The sequence below is a fragment of the Cuculus canorus genome, chromosome 15 (genome assembly GCF_017976375.1).
Source record: "Cuculus canorus isolate bCucCan1 chromosome 15, bCucCan1.pri, whole genome shotgun sequence".
Lineage (NCBI taxonomy): Eukaryota > Metazoa > Chordata > Aves > Cuculiformes > Cuculidae > Cuculus > Cuculus canorus.
In genome coordinates this window covers 15789746-15816636 of record NC_071415.1, presented here as the reverse complement: position 1 = coordinate 15816636, position 26891 = coordinate 15789746, and the positions used below count along the sequence as shown (strand labels likewise).

Here is a 26891-nt window from a genome sequence, read left to right as displayed (position 1 = left end):
CTGTGTAAAACCCCTACTGTAAACACATACCTTTGCCAGTAAAGGAGAGGTAGGAAGTAACACAATTGAGATTTTCTTTATCCTATATGACTTAAAGACATTTGATGCACCTTCTTTTTATTCAGAGCCACAGCTTTGCTGTAATGATTTTTTTTGAAGTTTAGCCCATTTCCCGCTGCTGCCTGGTTTATTTCTCCCTCACTGATTTGAACATAAAAATGCCTTAGGAAAGAGGCATATCTTTCCTCATGCTCATAACTTACGTTAAAGACAAACCAAAAATAGCCACAAAAGGTACAGAAAAAAAGGACAAACTTTATGCACAACACAAGACACAAGATTCAATTCTGGTTTTGCACGTGTGCAATCTACTGCTGCACAGCCAGTAAAGAATACTGCACCCATGAGCTATCAGGTATTTGTTTATTCTCTGCAGACTCAAATCCTGATTACAGTTTCGTACATACCTTTGTGAGTGCCCTTCAATCATGCAAACAATAAGCAAAGTAAGAAGACATTTCAGCTTTCTTTTAAAAAGAAATACATTAATGTGCTGTATCAGTAGAAGAAATCTTCTATCCTGCCTTGGTTCTTTTAAAAAGTCTGGAAGATAAGAAGATATTCAAGTTTTACTCATTAATTCTCATAGTCTTCACATTGAAAGTGGAAATCTGGCTTTTCTTCCTTGTCAAGACACAGTACGGCCATCTTCCCATGCAGTAGGAGGGAAATATACTCCCCTTCTATTTTGGCACCATTATTTTAAGGTTCTGTTTTGAGAATAGTAATGTAAATGTTTTTAAGATGTCATAAATCAACCTTGAACTGTTACATGTTTAAATTACTAAAATCAAGATGAGATTTCAAACTTTGTCACCAAAAATTGCTGATATGACTTTATAACCAAGATTTAAACAAAGCGAATGCATAGTCTGAGAATTATAAAGCAACCTGCACCACCAGCGTCCTGCCCGCTTCGCTCTGAGGCCTTTATGGTTCCAGTGTGATCCGCTCAGGCTGCGAGTGGCTGTACCTCTGCTCTGGGCAGTGCTGCAACGGGGAGGGTTCTGCATTCCAGATCTGACTGCAGAGCAGAAGGTACAGCTCTTCCCAGAATGGCATTTACGGTCCCATCTGCACCCGTGGGCACCACTCGGTGGGAGACCCGCCCGAGTAAGACCATTTATTCCGGCTGGTAAGTGTCTGCGAAGTGTCGGTCTAATAATGAGGGTCACAGTCTTCCACCAAGCTGTCGGTGATGTAGCTGGATTCGAGGACGCTTTCGTAGTAGTTTTTTTCGGCAAATGTGTTCACTGTCCAGGCAACTACTTCAATTCCTTTCGAAGACCAGTACCTCACATACTCTCTGCAAGGAACAAAGACACCATAAGAGGAAGGCTGACACTACCATGTTAAAGGCAGACAACACTGACGCTAAAACTGAGTTTTAGTCTCACATCAGTGTCGCATCACCTTTTGCAGCGGCATCTTTTTGTGTTTTATTACTGTAAACAGGCAAAAGCAACCACCTTCTTCCCCTGTGAGCTTAAACGTAAGATCACAAGAAAAAAACCCACAAATTGAAAAGGCAGAGGCTTAAAATAATAAAATGTGGTAAAGAAACCATCTAAACAAACTTACACAACACTAAATGGAACATATTGGTTAACATATACTATGTTACCTCCAGCCTTATTTACTAACAGAATATTGCCTCCTGATACGTTAGCAAGGTTTAACACTTACTGAGAAACCGAATTTTTCTGTATAAGGAGAGCTGAAACCCCACAAAGTCTCCACAAGAAACTGTGTAAGATCCAATCTAGAATGACATCCATCATCATATACAAATAATGTTTCCAGAAGGAATTGAAATGGGGTGTTCCATCTCCAAAATGACTCAGAAACCAAGGCCTGTATGTCAGTGCTGTTACAACATTACTGTCAGCTTGTCTCATCTGGAAGATCGAGGAGAAAAGACAACTGTTTTGTACAAGTCATACAAAATCAATATAAATTGGGAGGGGTTAGATGCAAAGTGCTAGCTTGCATTTACAGTTCTATCAAAATCTTCTTCCCCACCTCCCCCCAGATCCTTTTGTAACTCTTTTAGAAAGATATTTGTAATATTTTACTGTTTTCACTTTAAAACATACTGAATAAGCAACTGCTCTTATAATAAAAAAAAAAATGCTTAACAGTCAGGCAATGGAATAAAATCCATAGTAAATGGACTTGGCAGCAAGAATTAACAATCTACATTTACATGAAAAGATGAGGTTTATTTAACAGGCACTGTGCACGCAGGTACTTGACCACATGCCAGCTGTAAGAGGGACACACTTTTTCCTACATAGCTTTCAAAACAGAGAGCGTGGCTGAAGATTCATGCGTTCATCTGATGAGCACAGAATCATCTAACAAGATTATGCAGGAGACTTATGATTTATGCTTCAATTGCTTTTAAAAGTCTTGGCAGTTTTAACAACCCAAAAGTAATCTGGAACTGGGACTGGTATATCTTACTGAAATTCCCAACAGAACTAAAAAAAACCCAAACTTTTAGGAAACATTACCTTATAAACAACATCTGGCATGAAAGAACAGACTATGCTGTCATTATACAAATGTGGAAATTCCAGGTAGAGTTGCTTTAGGGCATCAACCGCCTGCGAATTACAGATAGACACGTATGTTATATTTATACATACACTCATGTTTACTGTACACTCTGACTAATTTTAGAATAATCCCCTTTAAAAATACTTCCGTGTTTTGTGTAACAAGGTTGAAATGTAAAGGGGGGAGAAGAAAAACAGCATCTTGTTTATGCTATTAACACACAAGTCCTTTTCATGGTTCTGTTTACAGCAATGAGTAGCATTCTCCGTGCTTGAAATACCCTTAAATATATTGTGGATAAAATTCTGAAGCACTGCTTAGGGTCTAGTTCAAGAGGAAAGCTGAAGGTATTTCTGTATTTTGCTATGCTAAAGAAAATATTTCTAATTTGCATAAAATGTTAGTGATTTATCATCTGTATCTGCCTTCAGTAACTCAGATTATGGACAAGCAGGATCCCTAGTTGGCAGCTGAAGACGAGATGCCTCCGCACCGTGAGGCTGTGAGCTGAACTCTACACTCACACAAGTCTCGCGCTCATTTTAAGTTGCAGCTTCCCAGGTCAATGGAATGGGACGAGGGAATATTTTTGCTCTGACAACCCAACTTCTGATGACACGAGTAGCAGACCCTGTCTCACTCATATCAGAGAAGGTACTGTACCACACCTATCAGTTTGAGACCAACAGCAGGTTAGAAACCCAAAGAAAGGGTTAGAGAAGGTGTCTCGGTATAGTCAGCGGTACCTGACTTGCGTGGCCTTTGACATCAAAGTAGATTGTAAGATTGTGACGCATAGACTCCACGACAGCTTCTCTCAGAGTTGGTACCTTCTCACCTTGGAATTTTCTCCTGTAGAAATGGAGAACCGCTCACTGGAATGCAGTCAAGATACACACATGCACACGTATCCCCGACTACACAGAGCTGCTTCCTATGGATTCCTAAACATAGTTAGCAGATACACTAGTATTAGAAGTGGGATCAAGCGCCACCAGCAATGGCAGCCATGGCTTCCCCACGCAGTAAGAGGCTACACACACAGAGGGATATGTGCCCATCTCCTTTTCCCCAGAATCTCACTAGACAATTTTATCCTACCGAATTCAAGGACTTATCCGATGCTCACTGACCCCATGCGCCGCATCAAAACGCTGGCCCCAGTTCTTCACCACCACAAATAAGCACGCAGGCCCAGCTGCTAACCACCCACCCACTCCATCCTGCTTTGACCGTGCTCCCTAACCCTGAGCCAGACACGCAGATCTTGGCAGAACAGGCAAGACGAGCTGAGGATGTAGGAAAAGCAGATTCGCATCAATCGAGTTATTCCTGATAAGGTGACAGTGGACAACAGCTGCTGAGCAGGAACTACCTGTACGGAGGTTCCTGCATTGTGGTTCAGGTGATCACCCTTCCAGTAACAGATGGGGAAGGTGCAACCTGTACCACAGTCTCACAGGTGGTATTTACAACTGTCTGGAACCCTCTCATTTCCAGTGTCTCAAGAGCACACAGTAAAAGTTCTTCCTCTACAATGGATTCACTTGCATCAAGTTGCATCATTATCAAAATTTTAGTAACGTATAAAAGTATTTTCCCCTGCACGTCACTGGAAAGGACCTAACGCATCACCAGGGCCACAGCTCCTACCTGAGACTACCCAGGAAATCTGACTAGCTCCTTTTCAGCTGAATTATCCTGATGTTTAGAATCCTCAAGACACAATCAGTCAAGAAATATGTGTAAATAAAATTAGTTTTAGAAGTAATTAACTCAAGGCGATTTTGACATATAGTGAAACTCTCAGTATCTTTAGTGTCCCACGGTCAATTTAGGGGAAGTTTATGTAGAGATTACCCTATTTCACATTAGATGCCTGTGGATCTCACCCTTGAATGCCAACTATCTTGACTCTGCTTCACTGTTCCTATTGCAAGGATAGGTAAGGAGACAGCCTCCTGTGCTTCTAAAATCAAATGAAAAGTAGCACATGGGATTCTGGTAAGTTTTAAATTTAAATCATAATCAGTGATAGATCAAAGCAATAATTTTGTTTATCAAGAATGTTTTTGTACTGTTGAAAGAGTAGTTTCAGAATAGCAATAGTTCATTTACCACAGCCTATGTTTTGCAGACGGATTAAGCCTCCTAATTTCATCAAAAGTCAAGTCACACAATCTTCCAGACCCATCAGTTGTCCTTTCTACTGTTTCATCGTGCATTAGAATGGGAACACCATCTGCAGTAAATTCAAGATCCAGCTCAACACCCGTTGCTCCATTCGCAGCTGCCTTAAAAAAATAATGACACATAAAACAGAAGAGACAGCTTTATAGATTTGACACAGGTACAGCTTAATTAGTTTGTATTCTGGTAAATAATAATAAACTATTAATGTTCTTTTCAGTACGCTTAAAAGGCAGAACAAAGTAGGTTTCATCCAGGTTATTCTGAGAAGCATTTGTAGATCAACTGAAAGTATACGATCTGTTTTACAGATGAAACCATAGCGATAACATCTCTATCTCAGGACTGCGACTGTTTTGGGATAGACATGCAGAGGAGAACCTGCTCTCTTCTGGCCCAATAACTCCTGAGTGCTTAGGCTAGGTTATTTTTCTGAAAGAGAAGATAAGCAAATGTCTACCGTTTAGATAATTTATAGATTAACGCTTTGAAGTCAGATCAGAGCAGGGCAACAAAACAGAAAGGCTCTGCTTGCACAAGGAAAGCCATAATTGCCTTTTTTTTGAGCAGCTGAGGGAACTGGGGGTGTTCATCCTGGAGGGGGCTGAGGGGAGACCTCATTGCTTTCTACAACTGCCTGAAAGGAGGGTGTGGAGAGGAGGGAGCTGGGCTCTGCTCCCCAGTGACAGGGACAGGACAGGGGAATGGCCTTGAGCTGTGCCAGGGGAGGATCAGTCTGTATGTCAGGAAAAAATCTTTCACAGAAAGGGTCATTGGGCCCTGTCAGAGGCTGCCCGGGGAGGGGGTGGGGAGTCACCATCCCTGGAGGGGTTTAAAAGACGGGGAAACAGGTGCTCAGGGACATGGTTTAGTGACAGATACGAACGGTTTAGTGGCAGACTCGATGGTCCAAGAGGTCTTTTCCAAACTGGTGATTCTATGATTCTATGATACAAGAGAGCTGGGGAGGGACTTTTTTATAAAGGCGTGTAGTATCAGGACTAGCGGGAATAGCTTTAAACTGGAGAGGGGCAGATTTAGACTGGACATGAGGAGGAATTCCCTCACGCTGAGGGCGGTGAGGCCCTGGCCCAGGCTGCCCAGGGAAGCTGTGGCTGCCCCATCCCTGGAGGGGTTCCAGGCCAGGTTGGATGGGCCTCGGAGCCCCTGATCCAGTGGGAGGTGTCCCTGCCAATCTCGACCCGCGCGGGCTGCAGGCCTGACAGTCGCAGCAGCCGAGGCGGAGGATGCTGCCATCACCCCCAGCCCCGCCGCTGCCCGCCTCCCCCGCTCTGACCTCTCGGATGGCCGCCAGCGTGTTCTCGGGCGCGTCGTGGGCGCCGCCGCGGTGGGCGATGCGGGCGGGGCGGCCGCGGGGCCGCAGGACGCGGCGGGCGCTGTGGGGGGCGGCGGGCGCCAGGCTGAGCAGCTGCAGCGCCAGCGCCAGGCCGGCCGCCAGCAGGCAGCCCAGCGCCGGGCCGCGGACCAGCGCCAGCGCCGCGCCCAGCAGCGCCGGCAGCGACCACAGCGGCGCCTCCGCGTAGCACAGCATCGCGGCCGCCGGGACGCCGCGGGCCAAGGGCGGCCGGGACGCGGCCGGGACACCGCCCGGACACCGCCGCGCCCGCCTCCGCCTCCCCACCCCCCCCGGCAGCCAATCCGCGTGCGGCACCGCACGCACACAGCTCTCTAATCCCGCCCACAACTCTCTCCGCAGCCAATCCGCGCGCGCACCGCCCTCTAATGCCCGCCCACAGCACCCACTGCACCCAATCAGCACTCACACCGCCCTCTAATCCCGCCCACAGAGCCCCGCAGCCAATCCGTGCGCGGTACCGCCCAGCAGCCAATCCCCGCCCACACGTCTCTCCCAGCAGCCAATCAGCAACCACACCGGGAGCCAGTCCCCGCCCACCCCGCCGCCGCAGCCAATCAGCGCGCGGCCGCGCTCTCAGGCGCCGCGGTGCGGGCGGGGCCGAGGGAGGGGCTCCCATCGCGCGGGAAAGCCGGGAACCGGCGGGGCCGACCCTGAGGGGAAGGACAGCGGTTTGGCAGGTGAAAAACAGTGCCGGTAACAAAAAAAATGGTATTAATTGAAGGGAAGGTAGCGCAGCCCAGAGAGCGGCTGCAGATCCGCGTGTCTGGAGAGCGCTGGGGTTTTTCCCGGCTGTTCCTGCTAACTAGTTAAAAATATACTATTAATAGTAATTATCTTCCAATCAGTTCTTGTCTTTCTACACACAGTGAATTTATTTACATATATTTTCTCCCCTTGGTGCTCTGCCCTCTACGTGTCTTCTTCAGGGGTCTCTCAACAAAGGCTGTAGATTTTCCTCACAGCTGAAGTTCTCAACTCTCCTTCTTGTGCACGACACCTTGGGCACCTCTTCAAGGCTGCAGCTGGTCCCAGCTGGTTCTTTATCTTATCGTTGCACTAGTCCCTGTTATCTGGTTTAATTAGGTACAGTCACATTCTTTCCCATTCTTTCTAACTGCAGCCTTGTCAAAAGCCCTTCATTAAGCATAAGTATCCAGGCACAGGTGAGCTAAAAGTTATTATTCAAGCGAATCCTAAATTTTAGTTCTAAAATCACAAAAAATATATATAATATTCAAGTATCTAATAGGTTAGCAACTCATAACAAATCATAGAATCATAGAATAATTTGGGTTGGAAGGGACCCTAAAGCCCATCCAGTCCCACCCCCTGCCATGGGCAGGGACACCTCCCACTGGATCAGGGGCTCCAAGGCCCATCCAACCTGGCCTGGAACCCCTCCAGGGATGGGGCAGCCACAACTTCCCTGGGCAGCCTGGGCCAGGGTCTCACCGCCCTCGTGGTGAAGAAATTCTCCCTAATGTCTAGCCTAAATCTGCCCCTCTCCAGTTTATCATTTTTTTCTTCAAGGTAACAGAGGACAGACTTGTTTTTTGATACAAGAATGACAGCTTTAACATCTTTGAGGGCACACTGGGCAGTGGATGTTTCCCTATATCTAAACTCATTTTCCCCACCAGGTGTTGGCAGACCTGCCTCACAGTGGGCGTTACTGGCTCTGAAGTAGGTGGGAGGATGGGGTGTCTGCGGTGACACTGTAAGGCTGGCCCCACAGAGTGAATTAACAAGTTCTCGTGTGTCTCTCTCCCATCACAGCTGGCCCCACAGAGTGAATTAACAAGTTCTCGTGTTTCTCTCTCCCATCACAGCGTGCTCCGTGACACTGATACCTGCTGGCGGCACATCCTGACTGCACAAGGACTGCATCACCCCTGCTAAGAGGGGAACTTGAGAGCCCTGCAGAGAAGAACTTGGGGTGCTGGTTGATGAGAAGCTTGACGTGAGCTGGCAATGTAAGTGCGCAGCCCAGAAGGCCAACTGTATCCTGGGCAGCATCAAAAGCAGCGTGGCCAGCAGGGCAAGGAGGGGGATTCTGCCCCTCTGTTCCTCTATTGTGAGACCTCATCTGGAGTATTGTGTCAAGTTATGGAATCCTCAACATAAGAAGGATATAGAGCTGTTGGTATGGATCCAGAGGAGGGCTACAAAGATGATTGGAGGGCTGGAGTGGAAGAAGAGATTATTTGTTATATGTTAATAACCTATTATAGGTTTGAATATTATGTATAGTTTCTGTGATTTTAGAACTAAAATATAGGATTAGCCTGAACAATTACTTTTAGCTAGCCTGTGCCTGGATACTTACGCTTACATAAGGAATTTTAACATTAGAAAGAAATGGGAAATTTCCATTAGAAAGAATGGGAAAGAATGTGACTGTATCTAATTAAGCCAGATAACAAGGACTAGTGCAATGATAAGAGGAAGAAGAACCAGCTAGGACCAGATGCAAGCTTGAAGATGTGCCCAAAGAGTTTAATGCACAAGAAGAAAAGTTGAAAACTTCAGTGAGAGGAAGGCTGCCCACCTTCCTCCCTGAAGACCCTTATCGACCACTACCATGAGAGAACACACAAGCGCTAAAAGGAGGAGATTTATGATAATGAGTTCTTGGAACTAATTTTACTAACCCAACCTGCTTCTCAGAAAATTATGAATATGTATGTTAACCTAATGCATATGTATAATACAGTACAAGAAATATGTGCTGGCTTTGACGCCTGGTGTGCAAGCTAGGAGGAGAGATCCCCCTTGCACCCAGCGCTGCCACATACCTACTGTATAACTCTCCGCAGGTCAGGAGCACCTTCCATCCGAGGACAGGCTGAGAGTTGGGGTTGTTCAGCCTGGAGAAGGCTCCACAGAGACCTTATAGAATCATAGAATCACTAGGTTGGAATGGATCAACTGGATCATCGAGTCCAACCATTCCTAACACTCCCTAAACCATGCTCCTCAGCACCTCGTCCACCCGTCCCTTAAACACCTTCAGGGAAGGTGACTCAACCCCCTCCCTGGGCAGCCAATTCCACTGTCCCATGACCCTTTCTGTGAAAAATTTCTTCCTGATGTCCAGCCTGATCTTCCCCTGGCACAGCTCGAGGCCATTCCCCCTTGTCCTGTCCCCTGTCACTGGGGAGCAGAGCCCAGCTCCCTCCTCTCCACACTCTCCTTTCAGGTGGTTGTAGAGAGCAATAAGGTCTCCCCTCAGCCTCCTCTTCTCCAGGCTGAACACCCCCAGCTCTCTCAGCCGCTCCTCGTAAGACACGTTCTCCAGCCCCTTCCTCAGCTTCGTTGCTCTGTTCGCCAGAGCCTCAACATCCTTCTTGTGGTGAGGGGTCCAGAACTGAACACAGTACTCAAGGTGTGGTCTCACCAGTGCCGAGTACAGAGGGACAATAACCTCCCTGGACCTGCTGGTCACACCGTTTATTATAGCGACCTTCCAGTACCTGAAGGGGCTGCAGGAGAGCTGGGGAGGGGCTGTTCATAAAGGCCTGTGGGGACAGGACGAGGGGGTATGGGTACAAACTGCAGAGGGGCAGATTTAGACTGGACATGAGGAGGAATTCCCTCACGCTGAGGGCGGTGAGGCCCTGGCCCAGGCTGCCCAGGGAAGCTGTGGCTGCCCCATCCCTGGAGGGGTTCCAGGCCAGGTTGGATGGGCCTTGGAGCCCCTGATCCAGCGGGAGGTGTCCCTGCCCGTGGCAGGGGTGGCACTGGATGGGCTGTAGGGCCCCTCCCGGGCGGGGCGGGCGCGGGGCATTGTGGGCCGGGCGGGGCGGGCGGCTGCGCAGCGCGGGCTCCGCGCAGGTACCGGCGCGCTGCGGGGCTCGGGGGGCTCAGGGCCTGTCAGACCCCGCGCTGTGGCCGTGGGGCGGTCCCTCCCCGGGCAGGGGTGCCGCCAGGAGGCTCCTGAGGGGGACGCGCCGATTCCTCGGAACCACTTCAATGTAAAGGTTGGTTGTGCTTCAACACCAGCTTAATTATTATTTTTTTTTTTTAAAGTGGGCTGCAATTTTAGCTTTAGTCTTTGATGGGAACCGTTAAGATGATCTGTGGCCTTTGTGGTTTTGTAAATCTCGTTCATCACAATGCTTGTTTGCTTCTCGGTGTACCCGTGATTGGCTTTTTTTTTGTGTATATGCAGATTCAATTATTATATGGGAAAAGCAACCAACTTTGCGGCTTTTGTTAATGACGGGAAAAAGAAAAATTGAGTTTTCTAATGTATAATTTCCCAGAGTAGGGTGAAACAGAATTAATTATTGTTTTGTTTTCCCTTAATGGTCTTGGAAGTACACAGCAGAGTGATGTTGTTATTCTTTGCAGCTTAGTTAACATGAAGATGGAGGACTATGACATATTCTGTAAGAAGCATCTTTGCAGAATCCAAGAAGGGGCAATAAAAAGAGAAACCTCTTTTACTGTTCAGCACAAGAATATTTCCCTCATTCAGTTCCATGGAGTTCCGGTGCTTTCCCCGCTGGTAAGGCTTTTTACAATTTCATTCTCTTCCCTGGTGCGCTCACTGTGCTATTGGCACTAGCTTTGATGCTGTTGAATCGTAGAACCATAGAGTGCTTTGGGCTCTCAGGATCCTTTAAAGCCCATCCAGCCTAACCCCCCTGCAGTGGGCAGGGACATCTTCAACTCGATCAGGTTGCTCAGAGCCCCATCCAGCCTGACCTTGAGTGTTTCCAGACGTGGAGTTTCTGTCATCTTTCTGGGCAACCTGTTCCAGTGCCTCACCACCCTCACTGCAAAAAATTTCTTCCTTCTATCTAGAACCTCCTCTTTTAGTTTAAAAACATGACCCCTTTTCCTGTCACAGTAGGCCCTGCTAAAAACTCAGTGCTGATCTTTTTTGTAGACCCCCTTTGAGTATCGAAAGGCTGCGATAAAGTCTTCCCAAAGCCCATACTTTTCCGCATATAATGTTTGAGGTGTCATCTGGCCTGCTGCTTAGGTTATTTTTAAGCATTCCTGGGCTTCATTTAACAAAGTAAAGGGGTAAAATGTACTTTTGTCACCTTGACTACGATTGCTTTCATTTCTTGAGATTTGTTATTGTCCCAAGGGGAGTAAAATTATTTGTTGTATTAAAATAGATGAATGTTATTGCTGGACTTAACTTTATGTAAAATCATACTGACATTCCAAATATTGAATGTGTAAGTGTCAAAGCCAAAAAAGTCCAAATAGAGAAAACTGAGATAGTTAAAAAGCTTTGAAGTGAATGTAGTTGTCTTGTATATTTACAGCTTCCTCTGATGTATTTCATAGGCTCATCAGTTATGTTAAGTCATTCTGTGTTTCATGGAAACGGAGCCAAGCAGCAGGCTGTTAGTTTCTGTAATAATGCAGCTGACTTCCTTGTTTTGGTGATGGGAAGTGTGAGTGGAGAGACTCTCTAACAACCATCTCCAAAAATTGTGGTATAGATACACGTTGGAGACAAAATGATGTATTGTAGTATTTTTTATTTACAAATGGGTGGATATTTTAAAGTTTTGTAGAAGAAATGCATTATTTGACTTGAGACTACATATTTTTCTAGAACTTTATGAAACCATTTCTTGTAGATGTAGTTTTGTAGATCTAGTCTTGACTTCTATCCAAACTACATATTCTAAAGTGGAAATTTGGAAGATTTTCAGACTCTAATTGTTGAAAGGATCTGGAAGACTGCTTACATACGTTTCTGTCTTCTTTCAAAATTCATCTCTGTTTCAGGAGACGAAATGTGAGCAAGGGCTTCATAGAAGCTTAGTAGTTTGAGTACGGGTAGGAAAATAGGTCATAGCGGGCTCCACGGGATGCCCAAACCTCCCACCTCCGTAGAGAACTGGGCAAGACCTGTCCTGCAGCCTGAGTCTTGTGTCATTTGAAGTTGGTACTGCAACATGTAATGTTCATCCAAATTGTTTTACAAATTACCTTTTGCATTCATGTTCATTTGCATGTGTGCCAAGAAGGCATTTTATGCATCTTCCATTAAAAAAAAATGTATAATTGGTTAAAAAGGAGCTGGCATTTAAAATGTGTGTAAAGCCTCAACTTAAGTGATTGTTGGTCTATTGTTTTGTTCCCTTGTTTTAATTTACTTCTGTAATTCTGAATTGAAATTTGCATTTAGTGATATAAACCACGTTTGTTGCACTCTGTTTTGCAGCTTAGCCTTGAAAAGAAAAAGGAAATACAGCAATATAAACAGAAGGCACTGGACCTAGAGACCTGCAGACGGAACTCCCAGAAAAGAGCCTTATTGAATCGTGTTCAGGAGATTCTAGAGAACGTTCAGGTAGTGTTAGTCCAAAGCTGCCTTAAAACTTTACAGAAAACCTTTGCTTATAGACTTTTTGAGAAAGTGCTGGGGTTCAAGTATTCACCAATATAAACATGAAATGAATAGCAGTTACCTCTCCAGAGCCAGTGTTTGCTAGGATTTCATGCTGTGTAACCCGATAATTGATTATTTAGTGATATCTGCGTTCATTGTAATGCATGAGACTGGCTTTTTGTGTCTTGTTTTGTTATCTGCAAAAAACCAGACCACAGCAGGTGACTGGCTATTGCTTTTGCAACTGAAACAACTAGATTGTAAAAACAGATGAACAAAACCCGTGGTGTTAAACTACAAGCTTGCAAATAAAGCAAGCTTGTTGCTCTAATCAGAAAATAATCTGCTTCAACCATGCAACTACAGAATTAAAATTACCTTTGCAACAAGTTGTAATTCTGTTGTGTGCTTTATAATTTTACTGCAACTATATTGTTTTGTATTTTTGCAGCTTCAGTGATGAATTTAGTAGAGGTTTGAATTGAAAAGAATATTAAATACACCTAATCAAGCAGTATTATTTGTTTTTGAAACAGTCGTAACGCAGTCTTTAATCTGTTGGTTAAAAAGGTACGGTTAACACTGGATTGGTAGGGTTACTAAGGTGGCAAACAAAACCTGCCACTTCACATTGTTTATGGGAGTGTTCATGGCAACAGTTGTCTGGCTCAGGATTTGAAGAGCAGACTAGGAGCATATGTTCAATGCGAGAATAAGTTAGCTTTCTTTTTGTTCCCAAAGGTGTCCCCTTGAAAACTGAGTTGCTATACATAGGATAACCTAGAGGATAATTTTAGTGTGAAAATCCTTTTAAACAAATGCTGACTATAAATAGCATTTAATTCTTGCTTAAAATAAGTTGGTTTTCTAAGTTCTCTCTGGTTTAGTACAGAAATGAACAAATTATTTTATATTTTCACTATTTTTATTAGTAGTTTTATTGATACGTTCTTAGTCATGTATAGGTTAGTCTATATCTCATGCTGAAATTTTTCAACTCTATTTCTTATTTAATGTAAACATGTTTTCATAATTTAAGAGGGATCTTGCAAGACAATTTGAAATCATATTTGAATATATCCAAATTACCTTATGAAGAGAAGAGCGTCTTTGCTTTCAATACTTGGTATCAGAAAAAATGCTGATTGGACCATTATTCAAAATTATATTTTAATTCCAATAACCTTTCTCATTATAAAGAGTTCTGTATTGTAAGTAATTTGCAGGAAATCAGTAAGACTCAAACTGATAATTTTTATTGGTTTTAAGGTGGTAGCATTCTTTTTTTTTTTTTAAAAATGCCTGAAGCCATCTGAGAATCTGAGGAGATGTCATTGAAAATACATGGGTTTTTTTCAATTTTTATTTGCAGACCAGAAAAAGACCTAGCTTGAGCGATGTGAGTGCACAGGAGGCTGAGAATGCTTGCCCTGATTCAGATTCAAGAGCGTCGACTGACTTCAAAACTCTATCAGATGTCAGTTTGGCATGTTCTCCAGAAAGGAATGGTCCCATAGAGCTTGAAAAGACACCAGAACTTGTGCCAGCAGATACAACAGTGCAAGTGACATCAAATGTGACAGAAGTAGTTAAAGCAGCAGAAGAAAATGTTTTTTCAAAGCAAAGTGAGAGTCACCTCTCAAAAGAGGTAACTTGTCCAAGAGCTGTGTCTCCTGACAATGTGCATAATAAGCTCGCGTCACGTGCTTTGCAAAAGCAGGAGGGACTGGGAGTTCCACTGTCAGATGAGGAAGTCCAAGATCCGTGTGTAATGAGTCTGCAGAACCTGCTGAAGAAATCTGGGGAGTATATAGAGAAAGAGCAAACTAAACGTAGCTCAAAAAGTAATTCAAAGAGAAGTATGAGTGAAAGTCATTCAGATAAAGAAAACGATGGCGTTAAAACAACTGACTCTGTGAAAGAAAGAGTGAAGCTGACAGGTAGAAATTGCACCACACTGACACCTGATAAACCCAGTCTTAATAAGTCAAACACCCTTCCCCAAGGTGCCTCTACTCATACAAATAACACAAGCATGTCAACTTTATCCAGTTTTTCTAAAGTGGACATACCTATGAGAGTTGGAACACCCCCGTTGATGGATTCGGATTCGGATGAAGAATTGAAAAAGACTTCTATGTTTGATCGTGACAGCAGCGTTGTCAGGAGCCTCACAGGTTCTTATGCCAAATTGCCAAGCCCAGAGCCGAGCATGAGCCCTAAAATGCACCGGAGACGCCCAAGACCTTTATCAATGGGACACATTGTTATAAATAACCCTGTGAATGCTTATGAGTTAAGTCCGAAAGGCAAGGGTAGAGCAATGGATTTAATCATGCAGGATATTGCTGATAAACATAATGTCTCCGAATCAGTGCCAAAGTTCATGGTGGACTTCACTATGGTTTGTCCTAGCAGAATTCCTGGTGTCAACAGGAATTTTTCAGGTCCTTGTGATGGTTTGGGAGTTGGCAAACCTAATCGCCATTCCTTTGGACACTTGGAAAGCAAAGGAACGTTGTTGGCTGCAGTGGAAGGACAGGTAGTGATGGACAGCAAAGGGCCATATAAAGTAGAGACTAGTGCTAATACTGTAGCTTCAAAATTGAATGAGCCATTTGCCATCAGCCAGTCTACAGTAACTCAGAAGTTCCTGGCTGTGAATGAAACAAAACCATCCAGTGTGGTGGAACATACTAAATGTAATTCTGTAGAACTCAATAAATCTTACGATGTAGAAAACCCATCCCCACTGCTAATGCAGAGCAGGAATATGCAGCAGCAGATGGACACTCCCACTGTTTCCCCATCAAATGAGCAGCTTCTGGAAAATACTTTTGAAAAGGTAAAACGTAGACTTGATTTGGACACCGACAGCTGTCAACAAGAAAACAACCCCTGTGTTATAACAGCTGGAATGGAAGAACAAGAGAAGCAGTGGCTGCAGGAACAGAAATACCACCTGGGATCAGTTTACATTACCAAGAATACAGCCCCTGATAGTATGGTGAAAGGTAAAAGTTTTCCTGTAGTTACATTTTTTATTTAAGCTTCTCAGTTTAGAAATTTTATAGAAAAAAATTATATATAACAAAGCTAAAATTTTATTATATAAATTATCTTCTTTTCAGTAATCTCATCATTTCTCCAGTTTCTAATTGGTGCCAGATTCTGAAATTGAACTTGCTACCTGAGCTGTTTTTAACTGCTACAGAATTGAGTAATTGCTCTCAAAGGTATTATTTGACAGCACAAATATTTATTTCCCTTTTGAATGTAGAAATTGGAATGATGTCTTACTAAGAAAATTTTGTCTTATTCCATGAGGTCTAAATAAGACTACTAAAAGAAAAGTTACTATGTGTAAATTACAATAAAATACTTTTTAATGCGTTGCAAATCACTATATAGGTAATTTTTTTTTTCAGATTCCAGTCTGTTATATCTATGTCTCTACAAAAGCTGAAGTGACATAATATTAATTCACTTGAGCAAGTTTAGCTAAACTATTCTTAGCCATAGATTATTATTTTTTTTTAAGTATAGGCTTGGTTGGTGTTACTGCTATTCCCTTCACATGCTTATCCCACAAAACATTTGCCGTGCAAATGTTTAGAAGGACTGTAGTAACTGATGAGGTTCCCAGCAATGCGTAATGATCTGACATCAAAGATATAATGTACTTTTTCACTGATGATGCAAATAACTTCTGTTAAAAGCATGTATGCATGTGGGAAAGATCATACAGAAATTATTTAGTGCTTGATTCTGTGTAATGTATCTTCTCAGAAGATATTTTAAAAACTAAAATGTTGGCCTTTGAAGAAATGAGGAAGAGACTTGAAGAACAGCATGCACAACAACTGTCGATTCTGATAGCTGAACAAGAGAGAGAACAGGAGAAATTGCAGAAGGTAAGGTAAAAAGACGAAATATTCTCAGTGATGGTCACGTGTGTTATAATGCAGTTTGTCAGGAAGTGGTTGGTTTTAAAGCGTGTGTTCTATTGCTTTGCAGAGTTTGAAAAAGAGTCTTATAGTTGCTTCTCTCTTTTGTAGGAACTGGAAGAGCAGGAGAGAAAGTTGAAAGGAAAGAAGGTTGCTACAACGGAAATAGAAATTTCCAAAGTGAATATTAACAGTAGGATGGAGTTGGAGTGGAGGAAAAAAAGCGAAAGTGGCTTGCTGGAAAGTGTGCAGTCTCAGCTGGAGACAGTCCATAATGCAAATGCTGCCAGCATTGGTAAAACTAAGAGGGTGGAATATAGACTAAATGTTGTGATACATTTTGTTCTGCAGCGCTGGTCTGAACCAGGCCAGCTGCCCCACTGTAGTGATAAATGCATTGTTCCTGTCCTAGGGCACTCTTTGGTCAGGATATGCAGACAGCTGCTGCCTTCAGCCGCTGACAGCATATGCAAACAAATTCTTTGTTGAGCCCTTGTCTAGTTGGCATTTAGCACAGTTCCAGACAACATTTTACTGTTCCATGTACTGCATTTGTATATAAATATTGTAGGGCGTATTTGAGGAAAATGAGCTAAAAGTAGGCTGCTTTGATCAAGGCTGGGGAGGTGGATTCGCATCGTTCCTCCTCATTCTTTGTAGCTTTATGTATGCTGTATATAATCATGACTATCGACAGAGTCTGTTTGTTGAACTGTTCATTCCGCTTTGTGTGCAGGTTTTGCTCATACTACAACACCTAACACCTTTGCTTCAACAAGTGAAACTTCGTTCTTTCTCTGGGCACCATCAGGTAGTGGAGTAATAAAAACCTCAGTATCTAGGCCGAGTACCAGGATCAAAACTAGGTGGACTCAGGTAAGGAAAAATGATTTATTTATAGCTTAAAAGGCCTTCTACGTTTTTTGTAGGACACTGTTAACTTTATAGTAGCTGTGCAGTAATAAATCTCACAGAAGGTTTTAGTATGCCTTCCTATATCAACTTTGATTACACAAGAGAACTCCATAGGATATTTTTCTCATTCATATATGCAAAATAATCACATAATGATATATTGCTTCTGCTAAGTTAATGTTATGGTGGGTACTTCTGGCCTAGCCAAAACTTTATCAACAGCATATTTCTTACTTGAAAGCTTATTTCACGTGATTGATGCTATTTTTAGCAACAATTCGTAACTCTCGCTTTTTTTATTGAATGTTTAGAAAATGCTTCTTTTCTTTTAAGGTTTTCAGTCCAGAGATACAAATGAAGTTTGATAAGATAACTGCTGTGGCAAAGGGTTTTCTCACTCGTAGACTGCTGCAGACAGAAAAACTGAAACATCTCAAGCAAACTGTAAAAGTAAGATCAGCATTTTTGTAATGCAGCTTCTCCTCCTGTTTGGTTTTGTTCATACCTTCGGTTAACAGGTGAAGTCATGCATTTTCTGCTTTCAGGAAAATGTGGGAATGTCTGTCGCGTGAACTTGTTTGAGTGTTGCATTGCTTAGTGTCATGAAGTCCATGTCAAACAAAGACTTTGTCCTACAGTTTGTGATGATCCCTTTGTTGTGAAGGATTGTGCTTGGTGCTTGACCTTGCTTTCCTGTCTTGCCCAGGATACTATGGAGTTCATAAAAAATTTTCAGTCTGAAGCCCCATTAAAAAGAGGAAGTGTTTCAGCACAAGATGCATCCCTTCATGAAAGAGTAATGGCACAGGTGACACAATTTAAACCTTTTTTTTTTCTTTCTTAGCTATTCTGCTTTTGTCTTATAAATACCTAAAACTTCCCTAGTGACTTTGTTTAAAGTAAGAGGTTTTAACTATGCCTGTGAAGAGAAGATTCCATTTTTTTTTGTTGACATGTTAAGAGGGATTTCAAGATTATCTTTTCAAGTGTTTTGTTTAGATTGAGGAGAGCTTGAAGATCAAAACCATGGGGAATTTTGTCTTGACTGAATATTTTCTTAAATTTTTAATTATTCTTTCCAGCTGCGAGCTGCTCTGTATGACATCCATGACATCTTTTTTATGATGGAAGCATCGGAAAGAATGAATATTCTGCGTCATGATCGTGAAGTTCGTAAAGAGAAAATGCTGAGGCAAATGGTGTGTTATAGTCAAGAGAATGTAAACTGTTCTAAGACTTCAAGTACTGTCTCATTTTGCTTTTAAGGGATTCTTCCTCACCCAGAAAAAGCTTTATAAATGTAAATTATTGTTTAATTGTGCTTCAGTAGGTAACTTGCTTTAAATAAATCTATTGAAACTTTTGATGTGTAGGCTTATAAAAAAATAGAATGAAAAACATGGTGAAAGTAATCAAAATCAGTTCATACATAAAGTAATAATTCATTATGACACACAAATAGTTTGATAATGTAAGGAAGATACTTTAATTTTAAAAAATGAAAAAAAAAAAAAACCTAGAACTTAGCTTGAATGTGAATTTAATACTGAAACCACCACTGGTTTTGTTTAGGTTTTGCTTTTGATTAAGTAGGGGAGAGTCAGATGGGGTTAAGCTCAATAAGAGCAGTACCTAGTGTTATTGTCAGTTCTTTTGCTGTTTTAGGATAAAGTGAAGAGCCCAAGAGAGAGAGCGACGCTTTCAACAGCTACACAGAAATCTCTGGACAGGAAAAAGTGTATGAAGTAGGTGCAGTTCTCCCTTTGTGGTGATGGGGGATGGAGTGCGAGAGGATGGCTGGGAGGCATTGAAACTAGGGAAAAGAAGTTTGTGGAGTAACAGCGTCTGTGAACTAATATATCCTCTAGAATGAATGAATAAAAAAAGTTTTCAGGGTGTGGTGATTAACTAATAGTAGTTCACTCTTACTTTAAAGAGACTTCTTGTTTGTATGGCAGAAAAATGTCTGTTCCAAGTTGTACGTTTATACTGTATTTCGGTAGTGAGCAAAATGATCCTTGTGCACTTAGTTTATTGTTGATTTTTATTAATTGTAAAAAGTGCTCCAAGTTATGCTATGAGTCTTTCTAAAGTGCTTGGTAGAACATCTCTGGCAAAGTTTTTTGAGGGATGGTAGCAGGCATTATTCTGCAATGCAGTGGACCGAACAGTTGTGTTACACTTGCTCATGAGTAAGAGGTGGTAATCTGTAGAACTGCTCTGTCAGTTTTAAGTGTAGATCCTGTCATAGGCTTTGTCTTACTCTTTCTTTTTAATATCTAGATGATGATTTTATAATTTAAATGTTTCAATACTTTTGTTTCTCTAGGGCTTCAGAAATGCGAATGCCAAATAAAAAAATAATTATAAAACAGAAGACTCCTGAAAGCCGGTGAGTGAGGATTTCTTCTATTAGCATGCTGCTAAAGAACTGTCTTATAGTGATAAATTCTTTGGCCTGTGCTGCTGGTTTGCCATCAGTCAGCTCCATACTTGTCATATTATGACAGACCTTAATGATTTATCATGGTCTGAGAAAGGGGTTTATTAGCTCATTTGAAGTTAGAAGAGATTCATTTCCTTCGAAGTAAATTCTGAAATTTTAGCTGCAGTAATTATTTATTTATGGCTTTAAATCTCTGTGCTCAGGTTCAAGATTTTTCTCCGAGACACACTGTTAGTATCTCTTAAGCTTCAGTTTGACACTGCTACTTTCTTAATGCCCTTTCCTTTGCCATGTAATTATTGATATGCTTATCTTTAGAAAGCTGTCAGAAAAGAAGTGGCTTTCTGTTGTGAGGAAGAGTTCTTGCTTCTAGATTGTGTGATTGTTTAGATCGCAGAAATTACAGTGTTTGGTACTTGGTGTTCAGGAAGGCAGCAGCCTTTCTCTTGCAAGGCCTATCTGCTCTATCAGTGTGTAGGGTAAGAGATTCGGCCCTTTTTTCCAGTATTTTCTTACCAATGACTAGGAACCAAAGGCACTGCTGAGGGAGCTTTGTCTGTGAGCTCTTTCATTTCTTTGTTTTAGATAGCAGAAGTAGTAATCTTCTGGAATTTATTTCCCACTGGTTCTGCCTACGTGTCATCTGCATTACATACCTGTTAGCCTTTCTGAAATTTGTTATGTGAAACATGATGTGGAATTCAGTATTCCTTAGGAGATTTTTTTCCTTTTAAAAGAAGGGAAAAAGCGCTAATAAAAGTTTGTGTTTTAACAGTGTACTTCAACCAAATCAAGGACAGAACGCCCCAGTTCATAGACTGCTTTGCAGACAAGGGTAAGGGCACGGCATATTTATAGCCTAAAGATGAAAGTAAATGCAAAGTGCAGGAGCACAGTGATTTCTGGATAATATTTACAAATACTGGTGCAGCTCTTGTTCAAAGTAAAAATAGCTATTTCTCGAAGTATTTTGAGAGTGATGAAGCTTTGTTTTGCCTTATATGGTGAGAAAGTAATCAGTGTTCTCATCCTCTTGTGTATTGTCTCCATTTACACTGTGTTCCAACATTTCTATCTGTAACATTCATTCCATGAAGCTTTGCTTCCACTTGATGAAATAAATAGATTTTAAAATGTAGACTGTAATACCACAGTATCAGAACCGAATCTATTTCTTGAGTAAAGTTTTAAAAATCTGTTCATAGGGAAATGTTCTCCTATTTAATTTATCTACTTAAGCCCTAATAATGTCAGTAAGAATTGTGCACCTACTCAGGAGGAGGCTCTGTGGGACACTGTAAAAAATGTTCTCTTGTAAAACGCAGTTTGATAGTGTCTTTGTATTTCTTGGTACAGCCTTTCGACTTTGATGCAAGTGACTTATTAACTCTTTTATATTTAATTAGAACCCCTAAGACCTCAGTGAAGGGGGTTGAGCAAAATAAAAAGAAGGCCCCAGAGAGCAGAGTGTCTAACAAGGCTGTTTCAGGTGTGTAGAAAATTGGTGCTTGGATCTTGTAGTAAATAAGTTACTAGTGTCTAGAAAAAGTAAATGGGGGATATATTGTTTTCCTTTTCTTATGCACCTGCTTTGCTATGTATTAATCTAACCTATCTCTTTAAACAAATGTGCTGGTAACTTAACCATCCACTTTCAAATTCTGTCAACATAGTATTTAGAATGTACTGCACAGCTCATTTGCTTTCACTCACCAGATGCCCAGTCATAAAAACGTTTGCCAGATATCCAGATATATTCCTCTAACTCTTTGGGAAGCTAATGGTAGCCAAACTAGACTTGGATTAGAACCTTAACATGATTTGATTCTTATTTCTGTACGCAGGTATAACTTTTCTTCAGTGCAAAGCCTATTGAAAGGACAGGAAGGACAGTTTCAGGCTTCCCACTCAGTGTTCAGCCATCATACCGTCCTAAAATTGTATACATTACTGTAATATCTTACAGAATATTTGAATCTTAATGGCCTAGCTTTAAAAGTGAAGTATTCCCATGCCTGCATACAGAGATTACTGGTTGATTACCTTGTGTTAAAAAGGCTTGGTAATAGTGCCAAATGTCTCAGTTTTCAGCCTGTTTGTCCGTGAAGGGAATAAAACACTATGAAACATCTTACAGAATTTCACTCTTTTTAATCAGATTTTAAATTTCTCAAGTGACAAACCTTAATTTATCAAAAGGCAAAGTGCAATCCAAAGGCAATAAGTTTTAGAACGTTTAAGATCTCAATTACACTTCATTCTCAAAGGAGAGCTCCACAAGTCAAATACAAAAATTGGGAATTTTGGGGTTCAGTAGAGCAATCTATAATGTAATAGGATATCAACTGTTTTCCATAGTGATCTGAATTATCTTTATGTGTTAAGTATCAGACCTTTGCTATAAGGGAAATGCTCCATTTATTAGTGCCCTGGAGCAATTCTGGCAAGGAGTATCTGTGGGTTTTAGTGCAGGGTGTACATTGTTAAAATGTGATGTTCCCAGAGTGTTTGGTATTTTCGTAGTACTTCGTGAAGACCAGAGAAGTGTCTGTAGAGGGACGTATAGTAAGAAACTATGCATACACATCTAGAATCATGAATCATTAAGGTTGGAAAAGACCTGAAGGTTGGAAAAGGCTGGAAAAGATCTACAGCATTTTAGTTTGAAGAAGGAATCAAAAAAAAGAGGGCAAGATAAAAAAGTATGATGATGAGATTAGAACCAAGGAAGGTTGTTCATTTATTTTTCTGTTGCCATTTGTCCTGGCAAAGCTGTTGCCACCAAAGTTGAGTGAGGCAGTTGCTCAGCTGAGTCAGAGACTCAAATGCGTATATGCTTCTCTTATCCTAGCAGAAGTTGTGCATGTCAGAAGATAAAGAAATTGTAGTCTAGGCAATAAGAGTTTTATTTATATCTGCAACTCTTGTCAGTCTATATACTCCTAACCCTTAATATTTCTGTTTCATTTGTCTTCGTTGATCCCTGACTCCCTAATAAGCACTCCTGTGCTTATTAGAGAGGCAAAAGGGAAGGAGGGTCAGTAGAATACAACTATTATATGTAAATAGAATACAACTATTATGTGTAAATATCACTTCTGCATTCAAATTAGATATGAGACATATCAGATGAAAACAACAACATACTCATCCAACTACTTTTTTCCCCTTCTTCTGATTGTTGTTTTAAATTCTGTCTGCAAATTGCTTTGTAGCTTTAATACTACTGGATTGATTGTTATCTTTTTCTGGCAAGAAGGCATTTATTTAGGAATCAACTGATGAGCCTATATTTAGCTTCTGTTGTTTTATACTCTTTTAATCAGAGTTCTGTGCTAAAGACAACTAATAAATCTGTAGAGAGTCTCACTTGTTTATTTTTTCGTTTCTTATTTTAAAGAGGACAGAGATGCTCAGTCAATAGCTTCCAAGCTGTGCCAGGCGGGGCATTTAATGTGATCTGATTGTCTTAGGAAGAAGGCGGTTGAGATCAGGCAGCTGTGGCAGCTAGACCTTGTCATCTCCTTTGTTTCCACACAGTCTGAGTAAGTGTTGTGGAAAAGAAATATAGGGCATGGGGCACATAGAATATTTTGGTGGCAGCAGCTCTTGGCCAGGTGAGGTCTTTTCTGCGTGCCTGGCCAGCCTGAGCAGGGAGCAGGTTGCCTGTGTTTGATGGTGTGCTGCCAGGGGTGTTAGCATTCAGGCCAGTGCTTCAGGAAGGCGTCAGACTAGCAGTGTGCGAGGAGCTGCCCAATTGTATGTCACGGGAGAGAAGCTCGCGGAATGATTCCCCTTGCTGCTGGAAAAGGTTGGGTGATGATTGTATTTAGAAGGATTGTAACTTTTTGCAATATAATTTGGCTTCTTCAATTCTTTAGATTACTGGGGTTTTTTACCCTTCCCTGTGCTGTCCTATTGTCTTTGTGAGATTTTTTTAATGTATCTTGGATTGCACTTAAGAACAGTTAAGAGGTAGTGTTAAATCACGAATAAAGCATCATGCCAGGCAGCCTGGTTGGTTGCTGTACAAGATCATGGGTGAGCTGAAGAGTGCAGCCCTGGAGAGTGTTGTGCCATGGAGAATGCCTTGTTGTAGAGTGGGAAACAGTGCTGAGATGTGAGAGATCCTGTGGTAAGGTCTCCGGGGGCATTTCCAGAGCTGCTTTGCACAGAATATAGCCCTTTCACACCTGTAAGTAACCGCTGCAACTCTGACAAAGAATGACTGGAGATCCTAAGAAGACACTTACTGTGTCACATTCATTTAATTGCCTGGTAATTATTTCTCTGTCATGGCTGTCTTCCATTTCCGCTCCTCTGCACCATGATTTTCACTGCTTTGTATCAGTGTTTGCTCACGCTGCTGGACAGTGGCAATAACTGCCTGAACCTAATGAATGCTAATTTGTGCTACTTCTTAGCAGCATGCAGTGCTAAACCATTATTCCTGGAAGATACTTGTGCTATGCATAGTATAATGTGGCTTTCTAAAAATGTATATATGTATATATTTGTTCACGTGGACAGATTTACTTATTTATTTATTTTTTATACTTGAGCAGCTTTCCGTTTGTAAGGCCTGATGACCTTATTCACGCTGCACTTTTAATTCTGGTTGTGTATATCGATACATGGAAACCTACAACTGTCTCTTCATTTATTTAGTTTGGCAACTGGGGAAAAGGAAAGAGTCATCTGAAATATTTGACTTGTATAATATCTTTTTTAAAAGTAGTAAATGGTATTAAGCTTATCAGTCATTTCATCTTTGTCTTGGTGATGTTATAAACAGACTTTTAAAACCTTGTGATTTTTAGATGCTTTAGAGTAGCAGATAGGAAGATGGAATATTTATTAAAGAGGGAAATACTAGTAAGTCTTACTTTGAAACATGCAGGTCATTTTTGTAAGGCATTTTGGGTGTAACATTATGAAAATTGTTGTTTTTAGAGTAGCCATTGAATATATACTACTACTTCAAGAAAAAGATTGTCTTAAACTTTTTAGCTATTTTTATTGTACTGCTAATTATAAAATCGTAATGTTTATACTTCATTTTTAGGAGCATATGCAGGAAGAACCCAAAGAAAGAAGCCAAATGTTGTGACAATTTAAGACGACAGCACTCGCTGGGTTAGAATGTCTTATTTTTTAATGATGGAATTCTTAGCACTGATGCACATATTGCATCTTCTATCTGTGTGTGTGCATTTAGAAATGCTAACCATACAATGACACATTAATACGAGCATATTGAAGTAATAAAGGGCTGTGAAACTCCAGTCCTTGTGGAAGATTGCATGTTAATATCCATACTACTGTGGACAGAATCTTGTTCATTTAAAGACCACCATAGTGCAACATAGAGTTAATTTGTGACTTTCTCATGCTGTGTTTCTCGTGTCTGACATCGTTTTGAATTACTTTAAATTGCAATTTCTATGAATGGTTGTCACCATAAATAATGTGTGTATATTAGTTTCATAACACAAAGTTAAAGCAGTTAAATAAGAAAAAGATAACTCCATTCAAAGAAAACTGAGCTCTTCCATCAGTAAATTTGTTAGCAGCCTTTTTGAATAAAATTCTGTGTAAATGCAGTTACCTCAGTTTAAATACTGATAGCCTAAATGTTTTCCATTTCTGCTGAGTTGGACAGATGTGGATCCAGATTAATTTCTGGGCAGACAGACATACTTTCAATGACTATATTGAAACCGCGCATTTATACGTATAGATCAAGCTACTGTGCTGCAAGAGTCCTAGGGTGTTTTTTTTACCCCTGCAGTCTACTGCGTTTGTTTATGGAAACAACTTTTGACCGAGATGAAGAGAAGCATGCGTTCTTCAAAAATTTGAGTACACAAGATTTTAAATGTTTTGTTGTTTCAGATTTGCAAATGACTGTCCATAATAATAATTCAGATACCATATGTTTCATTAAGGACGGTAATAATTTTTCTGAGCAATTTCTCTTCTACCGTGATCTAACAGCCCCTTGAATCGAAATAATGATTTTTTGGGAAAAAAGAATCCATACCTAAGCCCAACAAACACTTATATTTATGAAAACCTAACATTAAAAGATTGTGCTGATATTTTGCCTTTGTCTTCCTGCTGACGGATGTTAACCTTCAGCTGGAGAGGAGCAGAATTGTGGCTTGAGATGGGATGTTAACATTCACAGTCCGGTAGGGAAAAGCTCAGTTGCGTAAGCCTCTGCGGTGCTTACTGTTCTGCTCTGTAACAGCAGTTAGTAGAGACCTGACTACCTGAATGTGAGATGGGTTGTATTTTCTTTCTTTCCCGGTATCGGTACAATGCAGCGCCCTGACTTTGGAGGCTTTCTGACATGTTGACACAGATACAAGAGAAAAAAGGCTGTAAAAAGGTGTAAATTCCAGAGGTGATGGCAATGGCAGACCTGCCTCCTTCTCACGGATGATGAGGGTCTGCGGAGGTTCAGATGTACCGCAGAAGATGCTCGAGGCAAGGTCCCTGCTCGGCCGTAGCCATCCGAGCTGGTTTTGTTCCCAGCTTTCCTTAGGAGTGGAAAACACCTCAAGAGGGGAAAAACTGACAGTGAGTGATGAGAAGCCCGTGTCACAAACTGTGCGGTGTGCTAGAGATCGATGTTTGTAAAGGTTGGTTTATGTGCTGTATTTATTATTAGCGTAGGCATAAAATAGGACATAAAATAGGTTTAGCTTCAGTGTCAGTGGAGATGAACACTTGCCTTCGGTCCGTCTCACGTCTCCCCTCCCCGCTTGAAGCATGTTCCCAGGGTGTGTCATAAAATAGAGTAGCACAAGGTTTGTTTTTAACTTTCACGAGGCCTTTCTCTTGACAAGTGCCAGAATTTGGGTTTGTATTTGTTTTGTATTTACACTTTGTTCATTTCGGTTTTGTGTGGCGTTGTAATATCACGATTAAAGTGTATTTATTTTTGTACCTCATTTCGTTTTCACTGCTCTTGCTTTTTACTTAAAACGCGCGGCGCAATAAACTTTCGATCTTGAACAAGAA

The 26891-nt window shown here is 41.5% G+C and overlaps 2 protein-coding genes across 4 annotated transcripts; one reads left to right on the top strand and one right to left on the bottom strand.

The window, feature by feature from the left end:
• Positions 1–155: 155 nt before the first annotated feature.
• On the bottom strand, positions 156–6412 carry GDE1 (glycerophosphodiester phosphodiesterase 1). The gene is made up of 6 exons (XM_054080769.1): positions 6110–6412; positions 4741–4916; positions 3369–3474; positions 2577–2669; positions 1747–1958; positions 156–1366 (listed from the first exon to the last, which is right to left on the bottom strand). Exons 1-6 carry the CDS (start codon positions 6362–6364, stop codon positions 1219–1221), a joined length of 990 nt encoding a protein of 329 aa, XP_053936744.1. The 5' UTR covers positions 6365–6412; the 3' UTR covers positions 156–1218.
• A 3582-nt stretch (positions 6413–9994) lies between these two features.
• Positions 9995–26872, top strand: CCP110 (centriolar coiled-coil protein 110). Of its 3 annotated transcripts, none has more exons than XM_054080839.1 (15): positions 9995–10170; positions 10544–10700; positions 12387–12515; positions 13927–15568; positions 16347–16468; positions 16613–16796; positions 17238–17377; positions 17750–17866; positions 18123–18224; positions 18499–18615; positions 19082–19161; positions 19746–19808; positions 20638–20697; positions 21269–21351; positions 24928–26872. In XM_054080839.1, the coding sequence occupies exons 2-15, from the start codon at positions 10554–10556 to the stop codon at positions 24978–24980; spliced, it is 3039 nt and encodes a 1012-aa protein (XP_053936814.1). In that variant the 5' UTR covers positions 9995–10170; positions 10544–10553; the 3' UTR covers positions 24981–26872. The 3 variants fall into 3 exon arrangements, with proteins under 3 accessions (XP_053936814.1, XP_053936813.1, XP_053936817.1); XM_054080838.1 differs by having other exon boundaries at positions 16344–16468; XM_054080842.1 differs by lacking the exon at positions 21269–21351 and having other exon boundaries at positions 16344–16468.
• The last annotated feature ends 19 nt before the right edge of the window (positions 26873–26891 follow it).

Coding starts and splice junctions, on each gene's coding strand:
- CCP110 (XM_054080838.1), top strand. CDS start 10,554: ATGAAGATGGAGGACTATGACATATTCTGTAAGAAGCATCTTTGCAGA. Junction 18,616..19,081: donor AGAAAATGCTGAGGCAAATG/GTGTGTTATAGT, acceptor TTGCTGTTTTAG/GATAAAGTGAAGAGCCCAAG. Junction 21,352..24,927: donor GTCTAACAAGGCTGTTTCAG/GTGTGTAGAAAA, acceptor CTTCATTTTTAG/GAGCATATGCAGGAAGAACC.
- GDE1 (XM_054080769.1), bottom strand. CDS start 6,364: ATGCTGTGCTACGCGGAGGCGCCGCTGTGGTCGCTGCCGGCGCTGCTG. Junction 4,917..6,109: donor CGCTGGCGGCCATCCGAGAG/GTCAGAGCGGGG, acceptor TATTTTTTTAAG/GCAGCTGCGAATGGAGCAAC. Junction 3,475..4,740: donor TCTGCAAAACATAGGCTGTG/GTAAATGAACTA, acceptor CCATTTCTACAG/GAGAAAATTCCAAGGTGAGA.